The 26,410-nt window shown below is 63.8% G+C and overlaps 1 protein-coding gene across 1 annotated transcript in view; it reads left to right on the top strand.

The window, feature by feature from the left end:
* LOC102070503 (plectin) overlaps positions 1–25,980 on the top strand; it is an 82,109-nt gene extending 56,129 nt beyond the window's left edge. Inside the window, 30 exon segments of the mRNA XM_074535405.1 lie at positions 63–266; positions 338–569; positions 689–915; positions 1,108–1,230; positions 1,872–1,973; positions 2,094–2,195; positions 3,014–3,160; positions 3,627–3,782; positions 5,615–5,812; positions 6,452–6,580; positions 7,867–8,037; positions 8,143–8,299; positions 8,301–8,437; positions 9,916–10,122; positions 10,665–10,784; positions 12,049–12,218; positions 13,954–14,113; positions 15,533–15,730; positions 17,059–17,184; positions 18,292–18,435; positions 20,572–20,760; positions 21,532–21,646; positions 21,720–21,886; positions 22,382–22,544; positions 22,616–22,770; positions 22,853–22,927; positions 23,875–23,992; positions 24,519–24,703; positions 24,792–24,912; positions 25,340–25,980. Coding sequence (XP_074391506.1) covers positions 63–266; positions 338–569; positions 689–915; positions 1,108–1,230; positions 1,872–1,973; positions 2,094–2,195; positions 3,014–3,160; positions 3,627–3,782; positions 5,615–5,812; positions 6,452–6,580; positions 7,867–8,037; positions 8,143–8,299; positions 8,301–8,437; positions 9,916–10,122; positions 10,665–10,784; positions 12,049–12,218; positions 13,954–14,113; positions 15,533–15,730; positions 17,059–17,184; positions 18,292–18,435; positions 20,572–20,760; positions 21,532–21,646; positions 21,720–21,886; positions 22,382–22,544; positions 22,616–22,770; positions 22,853–22,927; positions 23,875–23,992; positions 24,519–24,703; positions 24,792–24,912; positions 25,340–25,386 — 4,545 coding nt within the window. The 3' untranslated portion in view covers positions 25,387–25,980.
* Positions 25,981–26,410: the final 430 nt, after the last annotated feature.

Consider the following 26,410-nt stretch of genomic DNA (forward strand, 5'->3'; position numbering starts at 1 on the left):
GGGTGAATCCCATGGGGCACATCCCACCCCAATGCGCCCCCACGGCTCTTCCCCGCTGCCAGAGCCTGCGGGAGGCCATCGCCGAGCACCGGCCGCTGGTGGGGAAGCTGCAGCGCGTGTCGGCGCAGCTGCTGGACCTGAGCCCTGAGCAGGCAGCCCCATTCCAGCGGCGCTGGCAGGAGCTGGAGGAGCAGTATGGCCACATCCGCGAGCGCGTGCGCCAGGCAGCGGCTCTGCTGGAGGATGCCCTGCCGCGATACAGCCAGGTATGCCCACCGCTGCCCTGGTGGGGTGCATCCCCGGGGCCATACCCTCGAGTCACTGGGCTGGTCCGCAGCTGTCAGAGCGCATGGACCTGCTGCTGGAGTGCCTGGAGCGGCTGCAGAGCCGGCTGCAGAGCCAGCCCCCTGTCCGTGGCGATGCGGCCCATCTGAGGGAGCAGATCCGGGAGAACAGCCTGGCCCTGGGCGAGCTGGAGAAGCTCGGGGTGGCCCTGGAGGGGATCCGAGCGCAGGGCGAGGAGCTGCTGGCCACCATGCAGGCAGTCAGCTCCGACGCCGCTGACAGAGGTACCGGCACGGAGGGGTGGGCATGGCATGGCCGGGAGGAGATCCGTGTTCCTGTCAGGGCCTGTGTGGGTGCTGGGGCCCTCGTGGCACCCCGATCCCTGACCCGCTGTGCCCTGTAGGGATCCAGGAGCGCACCGAGCAGCTGCTGTCACTGTGGGGCTGCCTGCACGGCCGCTGCCAGGAGCGGGAGCGGTGGCTTCGGGAGCTGCTGGCACTGGCCGAGCGCTTCTGGCATGGCCTGTCTGAGCTGGCCGTGGCACTCAGTGACACCCAGCAGCTGGTGCTGGGCCTGGAGGAGGCTGGCAGCGAGCCTGAGGCCATCCGCACGCGGCTGCGCACCATGCAGGTATGGCTGGGTGGGGGCTTGCTGGGCAGTGCCATGACATGGGCAGCCCCTGGTGTGGGCAGTGCCATGACATGGGCAGCTCCTGGTGTGGGCAGTGCCCTGGGCAGCTCCTGGTGTGGGCAATGCCCTGGGCAGTCCCTGGTGTGGGCAGTGCCCTGGTGTGGGCAGCCCTGAGCCCCATGCCCTGCACAGGCTCTGCGGGAGGACATCGATGCCCTCCAGGGTGAGCTGGACACGCTGGGCAGCCTGGGCGTGGAGCTGATGGCATCCTGTGGGGACCCCGACAAACCTGATGTCACCAAGAGCCTGGACGATGTGAGTGTCCTTGGGGCTGGGGTCAGGGAGGGACATCCTGGGGGTGTGAGGATGCTGCTTGTGGGGGTGGCGTGTCCCCGATGCCCAGCAGTGCTACTGACTCCCACAGTGCTCCCCACTGACCCCCACACAGCTCCTATGCCCTGGCACTCCCATGGTGTCTTCAGGCCTGGATGTCCATGTGGTGCCACCTCTGTGCCCTTGGTGCTAGTGACATCCTCACCCTGTACCCCGGGGAGTGCTGACCCCTGTGCCCTGTCCACGCTGTCCCCCATGTCCCATCCCCCTGTGCCCTGCCCTGCTGTGGCACCACCAACCCCTGTGCCCTGTCCACCCTGACCCCTGTCCACGCTCTTCCCCATGCCGTGTCCCCCTGCTCCCCAGCCTCACTGTGGCACCACTGACCCCCGTGCCCTGCCCACCCTTTCCCCTGTGCTCTGTCCACCCTGTGCCCCACGCCCTGTCCCCCTGCACCCTGGCCCTGCTGTGGCACCACTGACCCCTGTGCTCTGTACTCCCTGTCCCCTGTGCCCTGTCCACCCTGTCCCCCACATCCCCCTGTGCCCTGTCCCTGTGTTGGCACCACATCCCCCTGTGCCCTGTCCCTGTGTTGGCACCACTGACCCCCGTGCCTGGCGCAGCTCTACTCCTCCTGGCACAGCCTGAGCCGGGTGTGGACGGAGCGGAACGGACGCCTCGAGGAGCAGCTCCAGGCTGCCCTCAGCTACCAGGACACCATGCAGGTGGGTTTGGGGGCAGATCCCCCATGGAGGTGGCAGGGTCACCCTCCTGTCCCCGCTCAGGGGTCTGAGGGACCGTGGGGCCACCACGGGTCCCCAACCCCCCGTGTTCCCTGTCCCCAGCGGCTGCTGGAGTGGCTGGACGCGGCCGAGCTGCGCATCGCCGAGGAGTTCCTGGTGGGCGGCGACCTGGACATGGTGCAGCAGCAGCTGGCCGAGCTCAAGGTGCCGAGATGTTCCGTGCCGGGCTGGGCTGGGCTGTGCCAAACTGTGCTGTGCCACGCCTGGGTGGGCTGTGCTGTGCTAAACCGTGCTGTTCCATGCCAAACTGTGCTGTGCCGCACTAAACCATGCTGTGCTGTGCTGGGCTGTGCTGTGCCATGCTGGGCTGTGCTGTGCCGTGCCAAACCATGCTGTGCCAAGCTGGGCTGTGCTGTGCCAGACAGTGCTGTGCCATGCTTGGTCGTGCTGTGCCGCACTAAACTGTGCTGTGCCAAGCCTGGCCGTGTTGTGCCATGCCAGGCCATTCTGTGCCGCGCCAAACTGTGCTGCACCACACAGGGCCATGCCGTGCCATGCCAAACTGTGCTGTGCTGCGCTGGGCCATGCCATGCCATACTAAACCATTCTGTGCCACGCTGGGCTGTGCTGTGCCACACCAAACCACACTGTGCGATGCTGGGCATGCTGTGCCATGCCAAACCATGCTGTGCCATGCCAAACTGTGCTGTGCCATGCCAGGCCATGCTGTGCCATGCTAAACCATGCTGTGCCACACCATGCCCTGATCCCTGGGGGCCGGCAGGGGCAGAGAGGGCAGTGGGTGCTCCAGGCAGAGGTGACATGGATTGGGCTGGCACCTTGGATAGTGCCAGTGCCCCAGTGCACCGGGTGCCCAAGTCCTGAATGGGGTGGCCCCCATGAGTCCCTGAGGTGCTTGGGCACCCCCAGAGGAGCAGCTCAGGGCCAGTGCCTGTGCTGTGCCGTGTGTGTGGTGCCCTGGGGTCGGGCTGACCCTGTCACCAACCGGTGCCACCTGCCAGGAGTTCAAGCGGGAGCTGTACCAGTGCAAGGTGGACGTGGAGAGCCTGCGGCACCAGGGGGGCACGGGGCAGGGGGAGCCCCCGGCCACGCTCTGCGACTTCCGCCAGCGCTGGGACCACCTGGAGGAGGAGATCGTCAGCAGACAGGTGGGCAAGGGGCACAGGGGCACAGGGCAGGGCTGGCAGGACAGGGGTTGCCGTGGATGTGCTGGGTGGGCACATCCTGTGGGTGTGGGGGGCACGGGGCTGGGTCAGCGTGGGGGGCTGCAAGCGGGCACTGAGTGCACACTGGGTGGGTACTGAGTGGGTGCCCATGTCTGTGTGAGCACTGGGTGGGTGCCCAGGGCTGGGTGGGCACTGGGTGAGCACTGGGTGGGTGCCCAGGGCTGGGTGGGTGCTGGGTGGGCATTGTGTGGGTGCCCAGGGCTGGGTGGGCACTGGGTGAGTGCTGGATGGGTGCTCAGAGCCAGTTGGGCGCTGGTTGGGCACTGGGTGGCTCTCTAGGTCTATATGGGCACTGTGTGGGCACTGGGTGTGTGCCAGAAGCTCTGTGGGCACCCAGGGCCGTGTGGGCTGCCCTTCCCTTCCCTGACCCCACTTTTCCCTCCTGCAGCACCAGCTGGAGGCAGCACTGCTGGGGCTGGGGCAGTTCCACACGCAGCTGGCCGAGCTGCTGCAGTGGCTGAGCCGCACCGGGGAGCAGCTGCGCGGCCCTGCGCCCCTGCGGCCCGACCTGCAGAGCTGCGAGATCGAGCTGGCCAAGCACAAGGTGAGCCTGCACCGGGGCCGGGGGACACACGAGCACAGCCATGGTCACACTGCTGGGGTGGGGGTCCTGGGGGTCCTGGATGTGGTGGTACCCCCAGGGTGGGTGTCCTGGTCAGGGTGGGTGTCCTGGGGGTCCTGGTCATGGTAACACATCAGGGTGTGTGCCCTGGCCATGGTGGCACCACCAGGGTGGGTGTCCTGGTCAGGATGGGTGTCCTGGCTGTGGTTTTACCCCAGGGGGGGTGTCCTGGTCAGAGTGAGTGTCCTGGTCATGGTGGCACCCCCTGAGTGTGTGTCCTGGCTGTGGTGGCACTCCCAGCTTGGGTGTCTTGGTCATGGTGGCACTCCCAGGTTGGATGTCCTGGCTGTGGTGGCACCCCAGGGTGTGTGTCCTAGTCAGGGTGGGTGTCTTGACCCTGGTGACACCCCGGCCTGGGTGTCCTGGCTGTAATGGCACCCAAGGCTTGGTGTCCTGGCCCCGCGGTGCTGCCTGGCCCCCCCCTCGGATGCAGCAGCAGCAGCAGCTGGGCCGGGCAGGCTGCAACACAGGACGCATCCCCTCCCTCAGTGACAACACGGGAGGAATGAGCTGTCCCAGGGCCGGCCCTGTGCCACAGCCCTGTGCCCGGGCATGCTCCTGACGTGCCTGACACAGGCGAGGCTGCGAGGCCGGGCTGTCCCTGCTCCAGGGAGGCCGTGAAAGGGGTACCTGTCCCTTTTGCCCCTGTCCCATTTGCCCCTGTCTCCTCTGCCCCTGTCCCCTCTGCCCCTGTCCCGCTGCCCCTGTCCCTGCCACTCTGCTGCCACGAATTGGCAAATCCTGTGCCTCGGCCCTGCCTCTCACCCTGGCACCAGCCTGGAGGCTCCCATGGGTGCCATCCCTGCCCAGCGTGGCACTGTTACTGCCCAGGGCTGTGGTGGCAGCAGCACTGGGGGCAGCAGAGCTGTCTCAGGGTGAGGGGCTTTAGGAATTCAGGTGTGGGTGTCTCTGCCAGGTTTAGGGGCTTTAGGAATGGGGGTGTGGGTGCCCCTGTCTCCCTGTCCCAGCTGTTACCCCGCCGCTCCCTCCCCGGTGGCAGCGGTGCTGGGGGCAGCAGAGGTGTCTCGGGGCCAGGGGCTTTAGGAATGCAGGTGTGGGTGTCCTTGTCCCAGCCGTCACTCTGCCACTCCCTCCCCAGTGGTGCTGGGGACAGCAGAGGTGTGTCAGGGGCTTTAGTAATGCAGGGTGTGGGTGCCCCATCCCAGCACCTCAGTGGTAACCCCGCTGCTCCCTCCCCAGATGCTGGGGGCAGCAGAGGTGTTTTGGGGTGAGGAGCTTTAGGAATGTGGGTGTGGGTGTCCCTGCCCGGCCCCAGCCATAACCCTGGTGCTCCCTCCCCAGTGGCAGCGGTGCTGGGGCAGCAGAGGTGCCTCGGGGGCTTTAGAAATGGGGGTGTGGGTGCCCCTGTCCCAGCCATAACCCTGCTGCTCCCTCCCCAGTGGCAGCGGTGCTGGGGGCAGCAGAGCTGTCTCAGGGCCAGGGGCTTTAGGAATGTGGGGTGTGGGTGTCCATGCTGGGTTTAGGGGCTTTAGGGGCTTTAGAAATGGGACTGTCCCTGCCTGGCCCCAGCCGTGACCCTGCTGCTCCCTCCCTAGCGGTGCTGGGGGCAGCAGAGCTGTTCTGGGGCCAGGGGCTTTAGGAATGGGGGTGTCTCTACCCCTGTCCCAGCCGTGACCCTGCTGCTCCCTCCCTAGTGGTGCTGGGGGCAGCAGAGCTGTTCTGGGGCCAGGGGCTTTAGGAATGGGGGTGTCCCTATCCCTGTCCCAGCCGTGACCCCGCTGCTCCCTCCCCAGGTGCTGCGCACCGACGTGATGTCCCACGCCCGCACGGTGCAGTCGGTGACCGAGGCCGGGCAGGGGCTGCTGCTCTCCAGCCTGGGCGAGAGCGTGGAGGGGCTGCAGCGCAGCCTGCAGGAACTGGAGCAGCACTGGGAGCTGGTGCGCAGTGAGACCGAGAGCCGGCAGCTGGAGCTGGAGAACAACCTCAGCCAGGTACGGCCCGGCACCGCGGTGCCCCACGTTGGGCGCCAATATATTTGGATTAAATACCAATATAGCGCATGGAACGGGCCTGGGCTGGTCTGGCCCTTGCTGCTGGACCAGAGGTGGCAGCTGTGGTCGTTTCACCTCAGGGACACCTTTGGCTAAGCTGGATGCTGCAGCTGGGTGCTTGGGACAAGTCCAGGCAGGCAGGAGCTCAGGTTTACCTCTGGCGGAAAGGCTTTAGGCGAGGTGAAGGAAAAGGAGTTGGTTCTGCTGGAGGATTTTGATCCAGAGCTTTATTCCTGGCACTCAGGCCTCTGAATGCAGCAACAGCTCCAACAGAACCAATGAACCGCGTGATTGCTGTTCCTTTTAACCCCAGGGAGAGGGGGAGGGAAGGGGTAGGGATCCCACCAACAGGGTAAGGGGGGGGAAGTCTCAGGGGACACCTGGATGGCCCAATGTCCCCAGGGCTGACAGGCATCTTTTGAACTCTGCCAATCACAAGACGCCCTTTCTGGAATGCCAGGATTGATGGACAGCGCTCAGCAGGGGCTAGAGAAGGGAAGGGAGAGGGTATTGGCACACCTGGGGAAGGAACCAGGATGACTGAAACAGGCTGCAACCTAAGCCCCGCCTCGCCTCCAGGTGCAGGACATCACGCTGGAGATCACGGAGCTGCTGCAGTGGCTGGAGCAGGTGGAGTTGCAGCTCTTCTGCTCTAAGCCGGCCTGGGGCCACCCAGATGCCACCAAAGAGAAGTTGAACGCACACCTGGTGAGAGCCAGAGCCAGCCTGGGCCCTGATGGAGGACCGGCACCTGCAGTCTGTTGGTCTCCTGGGGGGATGTGTGACCCAGGTCCACCCTTCTCCACATTGCTGGGCCAGGATCCTTCTCTGCTGCCTCCTCCCCTCAGCCAGGCAGAGCCTGGTGCCCCTCCCTCAGCAGCTTCAGCTCAGAGCAGGAGCCATCCTTGTCTTTGTCCCTTGCCCTGAACCTGTTCCTGTCCCTGTCTGCATCCCTGTCTTCATCCCCTCTCCCTGTTCACTGTGGCTGTCTCCCTTGTCCCCATCCTCTGTTCCCATCCCTGTCCCCTGTCTGCTTTACCTGACCCCTCCACATCCCCATGCCTGTTCCCATCCCTGTTCCTGTGCCTCTTCCCATCCCCATTCTCATCCCTGTTCCCAGCCCCATTCCCATCCCCATCCTTGTGCCCCCTTTCATCCCCATCCCTGTTCCCATCCCCAGCTTCATTCCCATTCCCATCTCCACCTGTCACCCTGCCTGCCCCATCCACATCCCCATTCCCATTCCCATCCCTGTCCCCATCCCCATTCCTGTTCCCAACACCATCCCCATTGCCATCTCTGTTCCCAGCTCCATCCCTGTACCTATCACCCTGCCTGCCCCATTCTCATCCCCACCCCTGTTCCCGTTCTCATCCCTGTCCCCATCCCTGTCCCCATCCCTGTTGTCAGCCCCGTTCCCATCCCATCCCTGTCTCCAGCCCCATTCCCATCCCTGTTTCCAGCCCCATTCCCATCCACATCCCTGTACCCGTCACCCTGCCTGCCCCATCCCTATCCCCATCCCTGTCCCCATTCCCATCCCTGCTCCCATCCCTGTTCCCAGCCCCATCCCTGTACCCATCACCCTGCCTGCCCCATTCTCATCCCCACCCGTTTCCATCCCCATCCCCTGTCCCCAGCCCTGTCCCCAACCCCATTCCCATTTCTGTTCCCATTCCCATCCCCATCCTTGTTCCCAACCCCATTCCGATCCCTATCCCCGTTCCCGTCCCTATTCCCAGCCCCGTTCCCAGCCCCAATTCCATCCCCCATCCTTGTTCCCTGTCTGCTTTACCTGATCCCTCCCTGTTCCCATCCCCGTTCCCATCCCCATCTCTGTCCCGTCACCCTGCCTGCCCCATCCACATCCCCATCCCACTCCCTGTCCCTTCCTCCCCCTGCCCCCTGTCCCGTGCGGTCCCGCACTGTCCCACTGTCCCACTGTCCCTCTGTTGACGCCGCTGTCCCGGTGCTGACACCGCTGTCCCGTTCAGGAGCTGTGCCGGGAGCTGGAGGCGCGGGCCGGTTCCTACCGGGGGCTGCGGGAGCGGCTGCAGCGGCTGCTGGACTCGTGCCGCGCCGGCCGGCCCTGCAGCACCGAGCACAGCCTGCGCCTGCTGGAGCAGAAGTGGGACAGCGTCCAGGCCGAGGCCCAGGAGAGGAAGGTGAGGGGGGGCTGTGGGGGGCTCTGACCCGCGGGGGGCTCCCCCTGAGCAGACCGGGTCAGGAGCAGGGCAGCCCATGCCCACCGGTGCCCGCCGTGCCCGCAGGAGCGCCTGGCCGAGGGGCTGACGGTCAGCACTGAGTTCCACGGCTCGGCGCAGGAGCTGCTGCGCTGGGTGGCCCACGCCGAGGAGCTGCTGGGGTCCCCCGCGCCCCCCAGCTTCGTTCTGGACACCGTCACCGCGCAGATCCAGGAGCACAAGGCAAGAGCGGTGCCCTCAGAGCTGGTTGGTGGGGCGGGGGTCTGCCTCAGGGGTGCCCAGGGTGAGTGGCACCTGCAGGGTGCCCAGGGCAAGTGGCACATGTGTGTGTACCTGTGGCAATACGATCCAGGAGCACAAGGCAAGAGCGACGCCCTGGTTTGTGGGGCTTGGGTCTGCCCCGGTGGTGCCCGGGGCGAGTGGCATGCATGTCCCTCTCACAAAGGATGAATGATGCTCAAATGCTGAGATGTCCAAGACAAAAAAAGGTGCGTTTGTTTCCGCACCTCGATATTTCCGCACCTCAACAGCCAGTCAATTCTCTCCTCTTCCAGAACGGGACGCAAAACAATCATTATTTACATGAAAAGCGCATGAGAAACTCCATTACAAAAGTGTAAACATCAGGAGGCTTAGAAGAACTCTAGAAGAGCAGGGCACCATGTCCCCACTGCAGCAGAGCCAGCATGCTCTGTTATTGGAATTTACCAATATTGCAGACGGGACCTGCCTTGGCTGGTCTGGCCCTTGCTGCTGAACCAAATAGTGGCAACTGTGGTGTTTCACCCCACAGACACTTTTGGCTGGCTGGATGCTGCAGCTGGGCATGTGGAGACAATTCCAGGCCATACAGGAGCTCTGGTGGTGCTGGGATGGATCTTCCCCCCATAACAGGGACTGCTCCTCAGGTTTCCCTCTGCCAGAGAAGCTTTAAGGCGATGGTGAAGCAAAGGAGTCAGTTCTGATGGAGGGTTTGGATCCAGAGCTTTATTCTGGCCCACAGGCCTCTGAATGCAGCAACTCCTCCAACAGAACTCCCTGAGCCCATGGTTGCTGTTCCTTTGAACCCCGGGGAGAGGGGGAGTGTGACGGTGTTCACAGGGGTCTGAGGATGAGAGACGAGGATCTGACTCCATGTTTCAGAAGGCTGATTTATTATTTTATGATATATATTATATTAAAACTGTACTAAAAGAATAGAAGAAAGGATTTCATCAGAAGGCTTGCAAAGAATAGAAAAGAAAAGAATGATAACAAAAGCTTGTGACTGACCGAGACAGTCTGAGACAGCTGGACTGTGCTTGGCCATTAATTACAAACAACCACATGAGGCCAATCACAGATGCACCTGTTGCATTCCACAGCAGCAGATAACCAATGTTTACATTTTGTTCCTGAGGCCCCTCAGCTTCTCAGGAGAAAAAATCCTAAGGAAAGGATTTTCCATAAAAGATGTCTGTGACAGGGGAGGGAAGGGGCAGGGAGCCACCAACCAGGGACAGGAGGGGAGGGACAAAGGGACAAAGGACACCTGGATGGCCCAATGCCCTCCAGGCGTAGAGGGCATCCTTTGAATGTGCCAATCACTCGAGGCCCTTGTGGAATTCCAGGACTGACAGACAGTGCTGGGAGGGGAAAGGAGAGGTGGCTGACACACCTGGGAGGGAATGATCAGGGGAGGGACCCAGGTTCTGGGGTAAACCCTGAAATCACACCACAACGCTCTGTGCCCCATCCCAGCCCATGCCTGGTTCTCCAAGCCCCTCCTGGCATGGGCTGTGCCCAGGGGCTCCTCACTCACCCCGGGACCCCCCACCCTGAGCTGCCCCCTCCCCGCAGGCCCTGGTGAAGGAGGCGAATGCCCACGGGGAGAAGCTGGGCGGCCTGGAGGCCGTGGCCGCGCGCCTCAAGGATTTCAGTCGGAAGCAGGACGGGGCCGTCATCCAGAACCTGGTGCTGGCAGCCCGCGAGAGGCTGGGCAAGGTCCTGCAGCGGGCAGCAGAGAGGGGAGCCGTGCTGGAGGAGGCCCGAAAACGCAGCAAGCAGGTACCGGGGCACAGCCTGGGCTGGGGAGGGGGCTCTGCACCTTGGCTGCCTTTGGACAGGGCCTGGAGGCAGAGGACAAGGTGTCAGCGGGCACCTTCCCAGTGCCAGAGGGCAGGGATGGATGGGATATAGGGAAGAAATTCTGCCCTGGGAGGAGGGTTTCCCAGAGAAGCTGTGTCTGCCCCGTCCTCAGATGTGCCCAAGGCCAGATTGGATGGGGCTTGAAGCTTCCTGGGCTAGTGGAAGGTGTCCCTGCCCGTGGCAGGGGGGTGGAACTGGACGGACTTTATGGTCCTTCCAACCCAAACCATCCTGGGAATGTTGATTCCATGACATGGATCCTGCTGGGGGCTGGGCCGGGAAGGGACCCCATGCTGCCCTGGTGCTGTCACTGTGCTGTACTGGCCCATGGTTTGCCCCGTGGTGGTGGCCAGGCCCTGTCACTCCCTTGTGTGGCTCCATGGCTCCCGTTTGGGCTGCGCCAGATCTGCTTTGCCTCTGGGTTCCCCCCTGAGCCCCCTGAGCCCTGCCCTGCCCTGCAGTTCAGCGAGTCCCGGCGGCTGCTCTTGGACTGGATGGACGAGGTGGAGCAGAGCCTGGAGGAGCCTCAGGACGCGGCCACCAGCCAGGAGGAGATCAAGTGCCAGCTGGCTGAGCACAAGGTGGGGCTGCCCCTCGTGCTCCTCGGCACGGGGGGTGCAGAACTGGGCTGCTGGGGGGTCCCCAGCTCCCGGGGGGGTTGGACAATACCCCAGGGTCTCAGGTTGCTGTTTGATAATTGCTGCCCCAAGATGTGCAGGATGTCTCTGCTTCGGCCCGCGCGGCTGAAGAACGAGTGGACTCTTCACTTTTCGGTCTTGGGGTTGTTTATTAATTCTTATCTATAAAATTTTCTCTCTGCCCAGTCGAGGTCTGCTCAGTAGGGCAGCCACAGGCACTCTGACCACCCCTGAGGTGGTGTTGTCCTTTTATACTACAAACTACGTATATCATATTTACACTTAATTCCCAATACCCATCACCTATGTTAGACAGCAAGCTTCTACTCTAAACCAATCCCAAAGTGCCAACATCACAGCAGAAAATGGAGAACAAGAAGAAGAAGAAGGAGAAAGGCTAGATACATCCAGATTCCTCCATCTTGTCCCCATAACCCCCATACCAAAAATCCTAAAATCTACATTTTCACGCTGTGATCATTTTGTTATAACACCATTTAAACCTGTGTGACTTTCAGGTCTTCATACAAAGCTGGTAACTTACTCCAAGGGTCATAATCAAATCCCCAGGTGTTCTGGGCTGTGTGCCAGGGTCTCTGAGCAACTCTGGGTCCTCGGCAACTCTGGACACCCAGAGGGAGGGGCTGAGCTCTGACACCAGGGCCATCCTGCAGCAACGGGAGACCTTGGGGGAGCGCTGGGCTGAGGGATGTTGGGCATTTAGGGCATCCCAACCACCCCACAGCCCTTGGGGGAGCAGAGAGTGTCCTTCTCCAGCTGGGGGACCCAGCACCCAGGGGTAACACCTAGCGCCAGGGGGTTTGGACAACACCCCAAGGCAATCCTGCAGCATTGGGAGACCTTGGAGGAGTGCTGGGCTGAGGGGTGTTGGGTATTTGGGGCATCCCACCTGCCCCAGAGCCCTTGGGGGAGCAGGGAGTGTCCCCCCACTTCTGGGGGACCCAGCGCTCGGGGGAACACCCAGCACCAGGGGGTTTGGACAACGCCCCAGGGCCATCCTGCAGTGCTGGGAGACCTTGGGGGAGCGCTGGGCTGAGGGGTGTTGGGTTTGTAGGGCATCCCAACTGCCCCAGAGCCCTTGGGGGAGCAGGGAGTGTCCTTCTCCAGCTGCGGGACCCAGCCCTGCCCACTCTGTGTGGTGGCTCTGGGATGTCCCTGGGTGCCCACACTGCCTGTGCCCCTGCAGGCGTTCCAGAAGGTGCTGCGGGCCAAGCGCCCGGTGTACGAGGCCACGCTGCGGAGCGGGCGGGCGCTGCGGGAGGGGGCGTGGCTGCCCCAGGACCTGCAGCCGCTGGAGGAGCTGCTGGGGGAGCTGAAGGAGCGCTGGGACGCGCTGTGCAGCCATGCCGCGGAGAGGTGGGAGCGGCGCCGGAGGGGTGGGGTGGGATGGGGTGGGGGTGGGAATAAGGTATGTGTGGGGTGGGGTGTGCTGGGGAAGGGGTCGGGATGGGGATGGGATGGAGGTGGGATAGGGAAGGGGTTGGGATGGGGATGGGAAGGGGATGGGATGGAGGTGGGATAGGGAAGGGGTTGGGATGGGGATGGGAAGGGGTCGGGATGGGGATGGGAGAGTGAAGGGGATGGGATGGGGAAGGGGTTGGGATGCAGGTGGGATGGGGATGGGACAGGGAAGGGGTTGGAATGGGGATGGGATGGGATGGGATGGGATGGGATGGGAATAGGAATGGAAATGCTGCCCAAAGCATTTCTGTGAGGGTTTGGGGTGCAGAGGAACCCTGTGAAGGTTTGGGTTTCCTAGGAACCCTGTGCCCACTGCTGTGAGGGTTTGGGGTACAGGGGACCCCTGTGAGGGTTTGGGGTGCAGAGTAACCCTTTGCCCACTGCTGTGAGGGTTTGGGGTGCACAGGAACCCTGTGAGGGTTTGGGGTGCAGGAGAACCCCGTGCCCATTGCTGTGAGGGTTTGGGGTGCACAGGAACCCTGTGAGGGTTTGGGGTGCAGGAGAACCCCGTGCCCATTGCTGTGAGGGTTTGGGGTGCAGGGGAGCCCCATGCCCACTGCGAGGGACTGTTGGTTTCTTTGATGTGGCCTTTCTGTGATTGTTCATTGACCAGATTTGAGGGAACTCTGTTTCTGCTTCTCCGGGGGCCATTGACTCACCCAGACAGGGTTGTTGGTTTTCCATGACAGCTTCAGGGTGACCAGTGCCATCGTGGCCCCTTTCCAAAATCCACTTCCAGCTGTGGCAGAATCTGTTCTCTGCTCGCTCTGAGGGTCCCAGGCGGGCACATGGAGCTGCCCTTCCTCCCTGAGCATCCTCCTCTGGGACCCCATTCCCATCATTGCTGGGCTCTGCCCTTGGGCTGCAGCTGGGCCCCATCCCTGTCCATAATGGCACTGCCAGCACCCATCCCTGTCCAAAATTACATTGCCAGGACCTGTCTCTGTCCTTAATGACACCACCAGGACCTGCTCCAGTCCATAATGGCATTGCCAGGACCTGTCCCTGTCCTTAATGGCATTGCCAGGGCCCATCCCTGTCCATAATGACGCTGCAAGGACCCATCCATGCCCATTATGGCATGGCCAGGACCCAGCCATGTCCATAAGGACACAGCCACGACCTGTTCCTGTCCATAATGGCACTGCCAGGACCTGTCCCTGTCCATAATGGTGCCACCAGGACCCATCCATGCCCGTAACAGCCCTGCCCACTCTCTCTGGTGGCTCTGGGGTGACCCCAGGGGTGCCCCCAGGTGCCCACACTGCCCTGTGCCCCTGGCAGGCAGCACAAGCTGGAGGAGAACCTGCTCAGAATCCAGCCCAGTCCCTAACAGTGCCACCAGGATCCATCCCAGTCCCTAATGGTGCCACCAGGATCCATCCCAACCCATAAGGGCTCTGCCAGCTCCCTGTGGTGGCTCTGGGGTGTCCCCAGGGGTGCCCCCAGGTGCCCACACTGCCCTGTGCCTCTGGCAGGCAGCGCAAGCTGGAGGAGAACCTGCTCAGGACCCATCCCAGTCCATAACGGCACTGCCAGGATCCATCCCTGCCCATAACAGCCCTGCCAGCTCTCTGTGGCAGCACTGGGGTTCCTCTTTGGGGTTCTGAGCGTTCCCTGTGCCCCACAGGCAGCACAAGCTGGAGGAGAACCTGCTCTTCTCGGGCAAGTTCACGGACGCGCTGCAGGCGCTCATGGACTGGCTGTACCGCGCCGAGCCGCAGCTCAGCGAGGACGCGCCCGTCGGGGGGGACCGCGACCTGGTCGGGGACCTCATGGACAAGCACAAGGTGGGTGGCCCTGGGGAGGGGGCTGCAGGGACCCCCGGGCTGCGCCCACCCTCGCTGTGGGGCAGGAAGGGGCGTTGCCTGCTGCAGAGACCCCCAGGTGTGACCCTGGTTTGGAGTGCCCTCACCCTGGTACTGGGGGCACCGTGTGCCCCAGAGCTGGGAAGGGGTTGGGGGGCAGGGGAACCCTGTGAGGGTTTGGGGTGCTGAGGAACTGGGAGGGTTTGGGGTGCACAGGAACCCTGTGAGGGTTTGGGGTGTAGGGGAACCCTGTGAGGGTTTGGGGTGCAGGAGAGCCCTGTGAAGGTTTGGGGTGTACAGGAACCCTGTGAGGGTTTGGGGTGCAGGAGAGCCCTGTGAAGGTTCGGGGTGCACAGGAACCCTGTGAGGGTTTGGGGTGCAGGAGAGCCCTGTGAAGGTTCGGGGTGCACAGGAACCCTGTGAGGTTTTGGGATGTAGGGGAACCTTGTGAGGGTTTGGGGTGCTGAGGAACTGGGAGGGTTTGGGGTGCACAGGAACCCTGTGAGGGTTTGGGGCGCAGGAGAGCCCTGTGAAGGTTCGGGGTGTACAGGAACCCTGAGCTCACTGCTGTGAGGGTTTGGGGTGCACTGGAACCCTGTGACCTGTTCTGTGGGGGTTTGGGGTGCAGGGGAGTCCTGTGAGGGTTTGGGGTGCAGGAAAACTCTGTGAGGGTTTGGGGTACAGGAGAACCCTGTGAGGGTTTTGGGGTGCACAGGAACCCCGTTCTCACTGCTGTGAGGGTTTTAGGGTGCAGGAGAACTCTTGCCCTTTTCTGAGAGGTTTTGGGGTGCACAGCAACCCTATGCCCATTTTTGTGAGGTTTTGGGGTGCACAGGAATGCTGTACCCACTGCAGTGAGGGTTTGGGGTTCAGGGGAACCCCGTATGCACTGCTGCGAGGTTTTGGGGTGCAGGGGAACCCCAAACCCATTGCTGCAAAGTTTTGGGGTGCAGGGGAACCCCGTACCTGCAGTGAGGTTTTGAGGTGCACAGGAGCCACGTACCCACTGCAGTGACATTTTGGGTTGCAGGGGAACCCTGTGCTCACTTCTGAGGTTTTGGGGTGCACAGGAACCTCGCGCCCACTGCTGAGAGGTTTTGGGGTGCAGGGGAACCCCATGGCCACTGCTGCGAGGTTTTGGGGTGCAGGAGAGCCCCGTACCCACTGCAGTGAGGGTTTAGGGTGCAGGGGAAATCCATACCCAATTCTGTGAGGGTTTGGAGTGCACAGCATCCCTTTGTCCATTTTTGAGAGGTTTTGGAGTGCACAGGAGCCACGTGCCCACTGCTGCGAGAATTTGGGGTGCAGAGGAACCCTATGGCCACTGCTGCGAGGTTTTGGGGTGCAGGGCACCCCTGCCCAGCAGCGGGGTCCCCGTCCCACGGTCCCGCCGCCCCCCAGGTGTTCCAGAAGGAGCTGGGCAAGCGCGCCAGCTGCATCAAGACGCTGAAGCGCTCGGTGCGGGACCTGACGCGGGGCAGCAGCAGCGTGGACTCGCAGTGGCTGCAGCGGCAGGTGGAGGAGCTCAGCACCCGCTGGGACCTGGTCTGCAAACTCTCCCTGGCCAAGCAGGCCCGGCTGGAGGCGGCGCTGCGGCAGGTGAGGGTTGGGGGGCAGCGCGGGAACCCCTGGGACTGGGGGGTAATGGGGGAGCCCAGGGGTTGGGGGGCAGCGGGGGAACCTCAGGGTTGGGGTCTGTAGTGGAGGAACCTCCGGGGTTGGGGTCGGCAGCAGGGGAACCCCGGGGTGGGGGCAGTGGGGAAACCCACGGGGTTGGGGGGCAGTGGGGGGACCCAGGGATTGGGGGGAACAGTAGGGGAACCCACGGCGTGGGATCTGTAATGGGGGAACCCCCAGGATGGGGGGCAGTGGGGGAACCCCAGGGTTGGGGGTCTGCAGCTGGAGCACCCGTGTGGGGAGGCTGAGATGGACGTGGCAGTGTGGGGTGCTCGGTTTGGGGCTGGCTGTGCTTTGGGGGGAGTTTGGCTGGTGGGTGGCCGTGTTTTGGGGGGTCTCTGTGGGGTGGTGTGTGGCCATGGGGGTGTGGGGTGTTTGAGTGGTGGGTGGCCGTGTTTTGGGAGGTGTTTGAGTGGTGGATGGCTGTGTTTTGGGAGGTGTTTGAGTGGTGGGTGGCCGTGTTTTGGGGGGTTCTCTGTGGGGTGCTTGGCTGGTGGGTGGCTGCACTTCCAGGGTGCCCCATGGGGTGCCCAACCGTGGTGGGTGGCTGCACATTTTGGGGGTGCTCTGTGGCATGCACAGCTGGTGGGTGGCTGCACATCTGAGGGAGTGCTTTGTGGAGTGGCGGGTGGCCATGCTTTGGGGGCAGTTTGGGTGGTGGGTGGCTGTGTTTTGGGACGTTCTCCATGGGGTGCTTGGCTGGTGGGTGGCTGCAATTCCAGGGTGCTCCATGGAGTGCCCAGGTGGTGAATTGCTGCACATTTGAGGGTGTTTTTTGGGATGCCCAGGCACGGTGGGTGGCTGCACATTTGGGGAGGTCTCCCAGGCTGCCTGGGTGGTGTTGGGGCTGTGCCTTTGGGGTTCTCTGTGGGGTGCCCAGCTCGGGGCGTGGTGCTGCATGGGGCTCTGAGGTTCTGTCGCAAGGTGCCATGGCCAGGTGCCAGGCCAGGTGCCTCTTACAGGTGTGAATGTGTGCACAGTGCCCAGGGCAGGCAGCTGGGTGGCACAGAGTGGCACAGGGAGGCTCAGAGGAAATTGTGTCCCACTCTAGAGCTGGCTGTGGGGTCTCCCCTCAATACCACTGTGGGGCTGGAGTGGGGCTGGCAGCAGCTCTCCCTGGGCACAGCATGCACGCAGTGCCTGTGCCAGGGGCTGGTCCATGCCCAGCAGGGCTCAGGGGCTGGCCAGGATGTTCAGGGGGTTTAGGGGCTGCAGGGTGGGTGCTGAGCAGGTCCCCACTGTGGTGGCAGGCGGAGGAGTTCCATACCCTGGTGCACTCCTTCCTGGGGCGCCTGACGGAGTCGGAGAAGACGCTCAAGTACGGAGTGTTCCCTGAGGAGGAGGCGGCCGTGCACGAGTGCCAGGCCCAACTGCAGGTGGGTGCCGGCCTCCATTGGCCCCCATTGGCCATCACTGGCCCCCATTGGCCCCCATTGGCCCCCATTGGCCCCCATTGGCCTCCATTGGCCTCCATTGTCCTCCATTGTCCTCCATTGTCCTTCATTGGCCCCCATTGGCCCCCATTGGCCCCCATTGGCCTCCACTGGCCTCCATTGGCCTCCATTGGCCTCCATTGGCCTTCATTGGCCCCCATTGGCCTCCATTGTCCTCCATTGGCCCCCATTGGCCCCCATTGGCCCCCATTGGCCCCCATTGGCCCCCATTGGCCTCCATTGGCCCCCATTGGCCCCCATTGGCCTCCATTGGCCTCCATTGTCCTCCATTGTCCTTCATTGGCCCCCATTGGCCCCCATTGGCCTCCATTGGCCTCCATTGGCCTCCATTGGCCTCCATTGTCCTTCATTGGCCCCCATTGGCCTCTATTGTCCTCCATTGGCCCCCATTGGCCTCCATTGGCCCCCATTGGCCTCCATTGGCCTCCATTGGCCCCCATTGGCCTCCATTGGCCTCCATTGGCCCCCATTGGCCCCCAGCAGCCCCAGCTTTGCCCCAGGAGCTCCATCACTGGGTCAGCCAGCCCAGCTGGGCTGTGGGATCCCCACAGGGATGTTGGGTGCCTGTCACTATAGGACACGAAAGAACGTGAGCACACATCCCTGTTCTCAAGGTGAAGAAAAGGGAAGTTTATTTTCTGACTCCGTCATTTATAGTTTTCCAAGAGTGACAGTGGATTGGAGGGTGACAGTGACACCTCTCAAACCAACAGTCCCATCAACTTTCTCCTCCTCCATGAAGGAATGCTAAACAATGAGTTATTTACAGCAAGTGGGTGAGAAAGTTTGCCGCAAGAATGTCAACACCAGAAGGCTTAGAAAATCTTAAAAAACCAGGGCGACAGGTGCCACCACTGAGAGATGTTGGGATGTTGAGTCCCACCACACCAAAACTATGGGGTCTGGGGCCCCAAATGCCCTGAGGTGGGGAGATTTGGGTACCCCAATCCAGCAATCCTGGTGGTGCAGAGGGGTGCGGTGGTGTCTGGAGGGCTGAGGCCTCACAGGGACATGTCCCTGTGCCCCCAGGAGCTGATGCAGTCCCTGCAGTGCCAGCAGCTGGAGCTGGAGTGCATCACCTCGCTGGGGGAGGAGATCCTCAGCACCTGCCACCCCGACTCCGTCATCACCATCAAATCGTGGGTCACGGTCGCCAAGAGCCGCTTCCAGGAGGTGAGACAGGGACCTCATCCCTGCCCGGGGGGGGGGGGGGGGGGGGGGAAAGTGGCACCCACACCTGGGGAAAGCATGGTCCTGTACCTGTCCCACACCTGGGGAAAGCACGGCCCCACACCTGTCCCACACCTGGGGAAAGCATGGTCCTGTACCTGTCCCACACCTGGGGAAAGCATGGCCCCACACCTGTCCCACACCTGGGGAAAGCACGGCCCCACACCTGTCCCACGCCTGGGGAAAGCATGGCCCCACATCTGTCCCACACCTGGGGAAAGCACGGCACCACACCTGTCCCACACCTGGGGAAAGCATGGTCCTGTACCTGTCCCACAGCTGGGGAAAGCATGGTCCTGTACCTGTCCCACACCTGGGGAAAGCATGGCTCCACATCTGTCCCACACCTGGGGAAAGCATGGTCCTGTACCTGTCCCACACCTGGGGAAAGCATGGTCCTGTACCTGTCCCACACATGGGGAAAGCACGGCCCCTAGGCTGACCCACACCTGGGGAAAGCATGGTCCGGTACCTGTCCCACACCTGGGGAAAGCACGGCCCCACACCTGGGGAAAGCATGGCCCCACATCTGTCCCACACCTGGGGAAAGCATGGCCCCACACCTGGGGAAAGCACGGCCCCACACCTGTCCCACACCTGGGGAAAGCACAGCCCCACATCTGTCCCACACCTGGGGAAAGCACGGCCCCACATCTGTCCCACACCTGGGGAAAGCACGGCCCCACACCTGTCCCAGTGCCCCAGCACCAGGGACTGCCAGGTGCAGCCCCCCAACCAGAGCACTACAGGATCTGGGGGTGCTCAGCCCTTGGGGGTCTTGGCCTTGCCAGTGTCACCCCATGGTCCTCCACCCTGTGGCCTCACGGGGTCACCTGGGGCCCCCACAGCCCCCTGGGAGGGGGTTGGCTCATTCCTGTGCAATGTGGCCACCATAGAGCTGAGGCAGGGAAAGTGGGAGCAGTGTCCTGGGACCCCCACCCCAGACCAGGCTCCACAGTGGCCCAGAGCGGCCCTGGGCTGCTCTGGATTTGCATGTGAGAGGCTCTGGCGCTCCTGGGACTGGTCTGGCCAGTTCAGCCGATCCCACACAAAGCCCTTATTGAGCAGAGAGAGCTGCAGGATCTGCTCTGGATCTGCCCTGGGGCTGCCCCCCTCACCCCACGCACCCCAAAATGGGAGAGCAGCCGGCATGGCCACACAGCACAGGCCTGGGGACCCTTGGAATGTGGGGGGCAGCACCCCCGGGCCTGACCCAGCTGCCCAGCAGGAGCCTGGTGCTGCCCCATGTCCCTGCCCCATGTCCTTGCCCCATATCCCCGCCCAGTGTCCCTGCCCCATGTCCCACCCCTATATCCCAGCCCTATATCCCAGCCAGGGGATGTTGGGGTGCGCAGTGGGTGCCCTCCCCATGTCCAGTGTCCCATGTCCCAGCTGGGGGACCTTGGGGGGCACACTGGGGTGCCCTCCCTGTGTCCCCCTTGTCCCTGCCCTATATCCCAGCCCCATGTGCCAGCCCGAGGACCCTGGGGGCCACACTGGGGTGCCCTCCCCATGTTCCCATGTCCCAGCCCCATGTCCCAGCCCCATATCCCTGCCCCATATCCCTGCCCCATATCCCAGCCCCATATCCCAGCCGGGAGACCTCAGGGTGCGCAGTGGCGTGCCCTCCCAGTGTCCCCATATCCCTGCCCCATATCCCAGCCCTATATCCCAGTCGGGGTCCTTGGGGTACACAGTGGGTGCCCTCCCCGTGTCCCTGCCCAGTGTCCCTGCCCCATATCCCAGCCCCATATCCCAGCCCTATATCCCAGCCAGGTACCTCGAGGTGCACACTGGGGTGCCCTCCCAGTGTCCCTGCCCCATATCCCAGCCAGGGACTTTGGGGTGCACACTGGGGTGCCCCTCGAGTCCCCCGTGTCCCAGCTTCATATCCCAGCCCCATGTCCCAGCTGGGGACCTTAAGATGTGCACTGGGGTGCCCTCCTCGTGTTCCCCGTGTCCCTGCCCCGTGTCCCTACCCCGTATCCCAGCCCTGTATCCCAGCCCGGGGACCCTGCGGTGCCCACTGGGGTGCCCTCCCCGTGCCCCGCTCGCCCCACCGCCGCGGCCGCCCCGCAGGTGCTGAGCTGGGCGCAGCAGCAGGGCGAGCGGCTGCGGGCGCAGGCGGCGGCGCTGGCGGCCGAGCGGGAGGACACGGAGCAGCTGCTGGAGTGGATCACGGCGGCCGAGGAGGCGCTGGGGCTGCGCGACCAGGAGCCGCTGCCCGAGGAGGCCGAGCCGCTGGAGGAGCTCAGCGCGCAGCACGCGGTGAGGGACCCAAAACCGGCTGGCACTGGGGACAGCGGGACCCCGAAACCGGCTGGGCATGGGGACAGCGGGACCCCTCTGACACACCCCGGCTGGCCATGGGGACAGTGGGACCCTGAAACCTGCTGGGCATTGGGACAGTGGGACCCCGAAAACCACTGGGCATGGGGACAGGGGGACCCCCCGACACACCCCGACCAGCCCTGGGCCAGCAGAGGGCCTGACCGAGGGGTTTGGGGGGCACAGGGCTCAGGGGTGGTGCTGCTTTGGCATGGGGGACTGGGGATATGGGGGGCTGAGGAAGATGGGGGGCTGAGAATGTGGGAGGCTGTGGAATATGGGGGGGCTATGGAGCACGGGGGGGGCGTGTGGAATATGGGGGGCTGGGAAGCAGGGGGGACTGGGGGGCACGGGGAGGCTGTGGAATGTGGGGGACTGTGGAGAATGGGGGCTGTGGAGCACGGGGGAGCTGGAGAGTATGGGGGGGCTGTGGAATGTTTGGGGGCTATGGAATACGGGGGGCTATAGAATATGGGAGGCTCTGGTGCACGGGGGGCTGTGGAACACAGGGAACTGGGGGCTCTGGAACACTTGGGGGGGTTGTGGAACATAAGGAACTGGGGGGCTCTGGAACACTTGGGAGGGTTGTGGAACACAGGGAACTGGGGGGCTCTGGAACACTTGGGGGGGTTGTGGAACATAAGGAACTGGGAGGTTCTGGAGCAAGGGGGGCTGCGCCAGCCCGCGCTCAGCACCAGCGCTCCTCCCCAGGTGTTCATGGAGGAGCTGAACCGCAAGCAGCCTGACGTGGAGAAGGTGACCAAGAGCTGCAAGCGGAAGCTGGCGGTGGATCTGGGTCCCCCGGCCACCCGCCGGCTGGCCACACGTAAGGAGCCCCATCATCGCCCCCCTCCCACGCCCCGGGACCCCCGGCCGCCCCCTGACCGCGCTGTCCGCAGGTCGCCGCAGCAGCGGGAAGGCGCAGGGCACGGCGGCGGCGCCGCTCGGGGCGCTGGAGCCCCAGACGCCGCTGATGGCGCAGCTCCTGCACCGCTGGCAGCAGCTCTGGCTGCTGGCCCTGGACCGGCAGTACCGGCTGGAGACGGCCCTGCAGCGCCTGCGGGAGGTACGGCTGGCGCCGGGGGTCCCCCTGTCCTGGGGGTCCCGGGGAGCTCCTCTCATCTTCTGACCATGGCTCCCCCCCGGCCAGGTCAGATGGGGATGGGGTCAGCAGCCCCAGCCCCTGCCCCTGCAGGGGTCTGTCCCCTGTCCCCGTCCTTGTCCCTGCAGGGGTCTGTCCTCTGTCCCCTGTCCCTGTCCCTGCAGGGTCTGTCCCCTGTCCCTGTCCCTGCAGGGTCTGTCCCCTGTCCCCTGTCCCTCCCATGGGTGCACCCTGACATCCCAAAGGGGCTGCTGGAGCCCTCTGCACCACAGAGTGGGGGGTTCTGGGCAGAGACCCCCCCCTTGCAGCCACACCAGGGCCAGGGCTGGTAGCAGGCAGGCTGTGGAGCTGAGGCTGCCCGTGGGCACAGCATCGTGAATCAGGCTGGGGCAAGGGGCATGAGGGGGGCATGAGAGGGGCGTGAGGGGGTCCTGCTCATCCCCTCCGTGCCCCTCCCAGCTGGAGGAGTTCGCGCACTTTGACTTTGGGGTCTGGAGGAAGCGCTACATGCAGTGGATCAGCCAGATGAAGTCGCGCGTCCTGGACGTGTTCCGCGGCATCGACAGGGACCAGGACGGGCGCATCAGCCAGCGCGAGTTCATCGAGAGCGTCCTGGCCTCCAGTGCGTGCTGGGGAGGGCTGGAGGGGGCTGAGGGGCTGGAATTGGGGGCTGATGGTCTCTGTCCCCCCCAGAGTTCCCCACCAACGTGCTGGAGATGAACGCCGTGGCCACCATCTTCGACATGAACGGCGACGGCTTCATCGACTACTACGAGTTCGTCAGCGCCCTGCACCCCAACCGGGACCCGCTGCGCCGCTCTGCTGATGCTGATCAGATCCAGGACGAGGTGTGGGGCCGGGCAGCGGGGCTGGGGGGCGGCTGGAAGGGTGGGGACCCCACCTGGGGCTGAGCTGAGCGTGCCCCCGCAGGTGAACCGGCAGGTGGCCCAGTGCAACTGCGCCAAGCGCTTCCAGGTGGAGCAGATCAGCGCCAACAGGTACCGGGTAAGTGCCAAGCTGGGCTCTGACACCTGTGCCAGCCCCATGCCCTGTGCAGTGCCCGTGTGCCAGGAGAGGGAGGGGCACATCCCCATACAGGGCTCCTGCAGTGCCCGTGTGCCAGGGCAGGGAGAGGGCACATCCCCATACAGGGCTCCTGCAGTGCCCGTGTGCCAGGGCAGGGAGGGGGCACACCCCCATTCCAATACAGGAGTCCTGCAGTGCCCGTGTGCCAGGGCAGGGAGGGGGCACATCCCCGTGCCCATACAGGGGTCCTGCAGTGCCCGTGTGCCAGGGCAGGGAGGGGGCACATCCCCATTCCCATACAGGGCTCCTGCAGTGCCCGTGTGCCAGGGCAGGGAGGGGGCACATCCCCGTGCAGGGCTCCTGCAGTGCCCGTGTGCCAGGGTGGGCAGCGGGCACATCCCTGTGCCCTGAGGAGCCCTGGCCCCTGTGGGAGGGTGTAGAATTTTCAGGCAACTCCAACAAGGGAAAAGACAAGAATCTTGACTCCATGTTTCAGAAGGCTGATTTATTATTTTATGATATATATTATGTTAAAAGAAAATTGTATACTAAAACTATACTAAAGAAAGAGAAAGGAGACATCGGAAGGCTAGAAAAGAATGGAATGAATTAAAAAATCTTGTGACTGCTCATGGCCTCGACACAGGTGCCTGTCATTGGTCATCAAGTAAAAACAATTTCACACCCTGGGTAAACAATTCTCCAAATCACATTCCAAGACAGCAAAACATGGAGAAGCCGAAGCTTCTCAGCTTCTCAGGAGAAAGGATCCTAACGAAAGGATTTTCCATAAAATATGTCGGTGACAGGAGGGCAGTGCTGGTGGGGCCGGAGGGGCGGCAGGGAGGAGCAGGTCTGGGTGCTGCCGCCTGCTCTGGCACCCCTTCCCCACGCGCAGCCCTGCCCCAGTGTCCCTCTCCCCGCAGTTCGGGGAGTCCCAGCAGCTGCGGATGGTGCGGATCCTGCGCAGCACCCTCATGGTGCGGGTGGGTGGCGGCTGGATCGCCCTCGACGAGTTCCTGGTGAAGAACGACCCCTGCAGAGGTGGGTGCGGGGGTCCCACACTGGGCTCTGGTGCGGTGGGGTCCCACGGGGGCCATGGGGGGCAGTGGAGGGTGTGACGGTGTTCACAGGGGTCCCAGGATGGGGGGAGAGACGAGGACCTGACTCCATGTTTCAGAAGGCTGATTTATTATTTTATGATATATATTACATTAAAACTATACTAGAAGAACAGAAGAAAAGGTTCTCATCAGAAGGCTGGTCAAGAATAGAAAAAGAAAGAATGATAACAAAAAGCTTCTGTCTCGGACAGAGTGTGCAAGCCAGCTGACTGATTGGCCATTAATTACAAACAAGTGCATGAGACCAATCACAGATGCACCTGTTGCATTCCACAGCAGCAGATAGCCATTGTTCACATTTTGTTCCTGAGGCCTCACGGCTTCTCAGGAGGAAAAATCCTAAAGAAAGGGTTTTTCGTGAAAAATGTCTGCGACAGGGGGGCACAGCACTCCCCACGGTCTCGCACTGCTGGCACCCCATCGCTCACCCCCTCCGTTGTCCCCAGTGAAGGGAAGGACCAACCTGAAGATCAACGAGAAGTACCTGTCCTCGGACGTGTTCGGAGCCGCCGCCAGGTGCGCCGGGACCCAGTCGGCCGCCTCCTCCAAAGTGCTGTCCCCGAGCCGCTCCAACTCCAGCCTCAGCCTCTACAGCAGCGCCTCGGCCCCCAGCAGCCCCCTGGCCAGGAAGGTACGGACCACGGAGCCCCCCCTGCAGTCCCGAGCCCCCCAACCCGGGCTCTGACCCTCATCCTCACCCTCATCCTCACCGTCCCCAGTCGGTGCTGCGGAGGACGCGCTCCGGGGACCGCTGTCCGCGCTCCCGGGGCTCGGGGCTGCCCGACGGAGCCGAGCTGCAGTTCAGCGCGGCTGAGGAGAGCCTGCCTGTGGCACCGCCAGGTTAGTGCCTTGGGGCTGGGGGGCACCGGGGAGCCGGGCTGTGGCACCCCCAGGCTGGGGGGCGCTGGGGAGCCGGGTTGTGCCACCCCCAGGTGAGCGCTGTGGGGCTGGGGGGCACCGGGGAGCCTGGCTGTGGCACCCCCAGGCTGGGGGGCACCGGGGAGCCGGGTTGTGGCACCCCCAAGCTGGGGGGCACCGGGGAGCCGGGCTGTGGCACCCCCAGGCTGGGGGGCACCGGGGAGCCGGGCTGTGCCACCCCCAGGTGAGCGCTGTGGGGCTGGGGGGCACCGGGGAGCCGGGCTGTGGCACCCCCAGGCTGGGGGGCACCGGGGAGCATGGCTGGGTGCGCGCTGTGCTCAGAGCGGCGGGGCTGGAGCAGGGACCGGCCGAGCTCCGCGCTCCATCCATCCCCTCCGTGCCCCCGCAGAGCCGCCCGAAGGGTCCCCTCCGGAGCGCTGCAGCCCCTGCCGCTGAGCCCCGCGCCCGCCCTGCGCCCAGCACCCTCGGCCGGCCCCACTCAGGACCCTCCTGCACGGGGCCGCGCCCCCCGCGGGTCTCCGGCCCGGCGCTGCGGCCCCCCGAGCGGGGCTGAGCTGGACGGCCGGCACCGAGCGCGCCGCCGGGGCCCGTTCCAGAGGATATGCAAGCATCGCCTCCCGACGCCCAGCGAGCCCCCGGGCTCCGCTCCGAGCGCCCGGGGCTGCGGGACCAGCCGGGCACCCCCCGCCCTCCTCCCGTGCCGCCGGTACCCCCGGCACCGGGCATTGCTCACGGGGTGCTGCCCACGGTGCCTCCCCCGCCCCGGCGGGAGGCGGCCGGGCTCGGTACCCGGCACCGGGAGCCCCCATTCTGGTGCTAACCCTCACTCCTCGGCCTTGGGGGTGCTCCGGCCGCCCCCTGCCCCGGGGTCCCGTCCCGTCCCGCCGGCGGCACCGGGGGCAGCGGGACCCCCGCCCCGCCGCCGCATGCCCGTGCCACCCCCGCTAACCGGAGAGCAGTAGAGCTGAATGTAACCCCGGCCGGGCGCGCCCGCCGCCACAATAAACTGTAGTGAGGTTCCTTTTTCTACCGGCGCCCCGTCTGTCCGTCCGTCCGTCCGTCCGTCCGCGCGGGGAGGGGCTCCGCGCCGTGCCTCGGCCGAAGGAGGGGTCCGTCGGTCTGTGTGTCCGTCTGCTAGGGGAGAGAGGCTGCAGTCTGTCTGGCTTGTGTGCTCACCCCACTGTCAGGATGGGGAGGTGCAGTCTGTCCATCTATCCATCTGGCCAGGACAAGGGGCTACAGTCAGTCTGTCTGTCTGTGTGTTCAGGACAAGGGGCTGCAGTCCGTCAGTCTGTCTGTGTGTTCAGGACAAGGGGCTATAGTCCGCCTGTCCATCTTACCAGGACGAGGGACTGCAGTCCATCTGTCTGTGCATCTGGACAAGGGGCTGCACTCGTGTCAGTCTGTCTGTCTGGACGAGGAGCTGTAGTCCATCAGTCTGTCTATCTGACCAGGACAA

The sequence above is a fragment of the Zonotrichia albicollis genome, chromosome 1, assembly GCF_047830755.1.
Source record: "Zonotrichia albicollis isolate bZonAlb1 chromosome 1, bZonAlb1.hap1, whole genome shotgun sequence".
Taxonomy (NCBI): domain Eukaryota; kingdom Metazoa; phylum Chordata; class Aves; order Passeriformes; family Passerellidae; genus Zonotrichia; species Zonotrichia albicollis.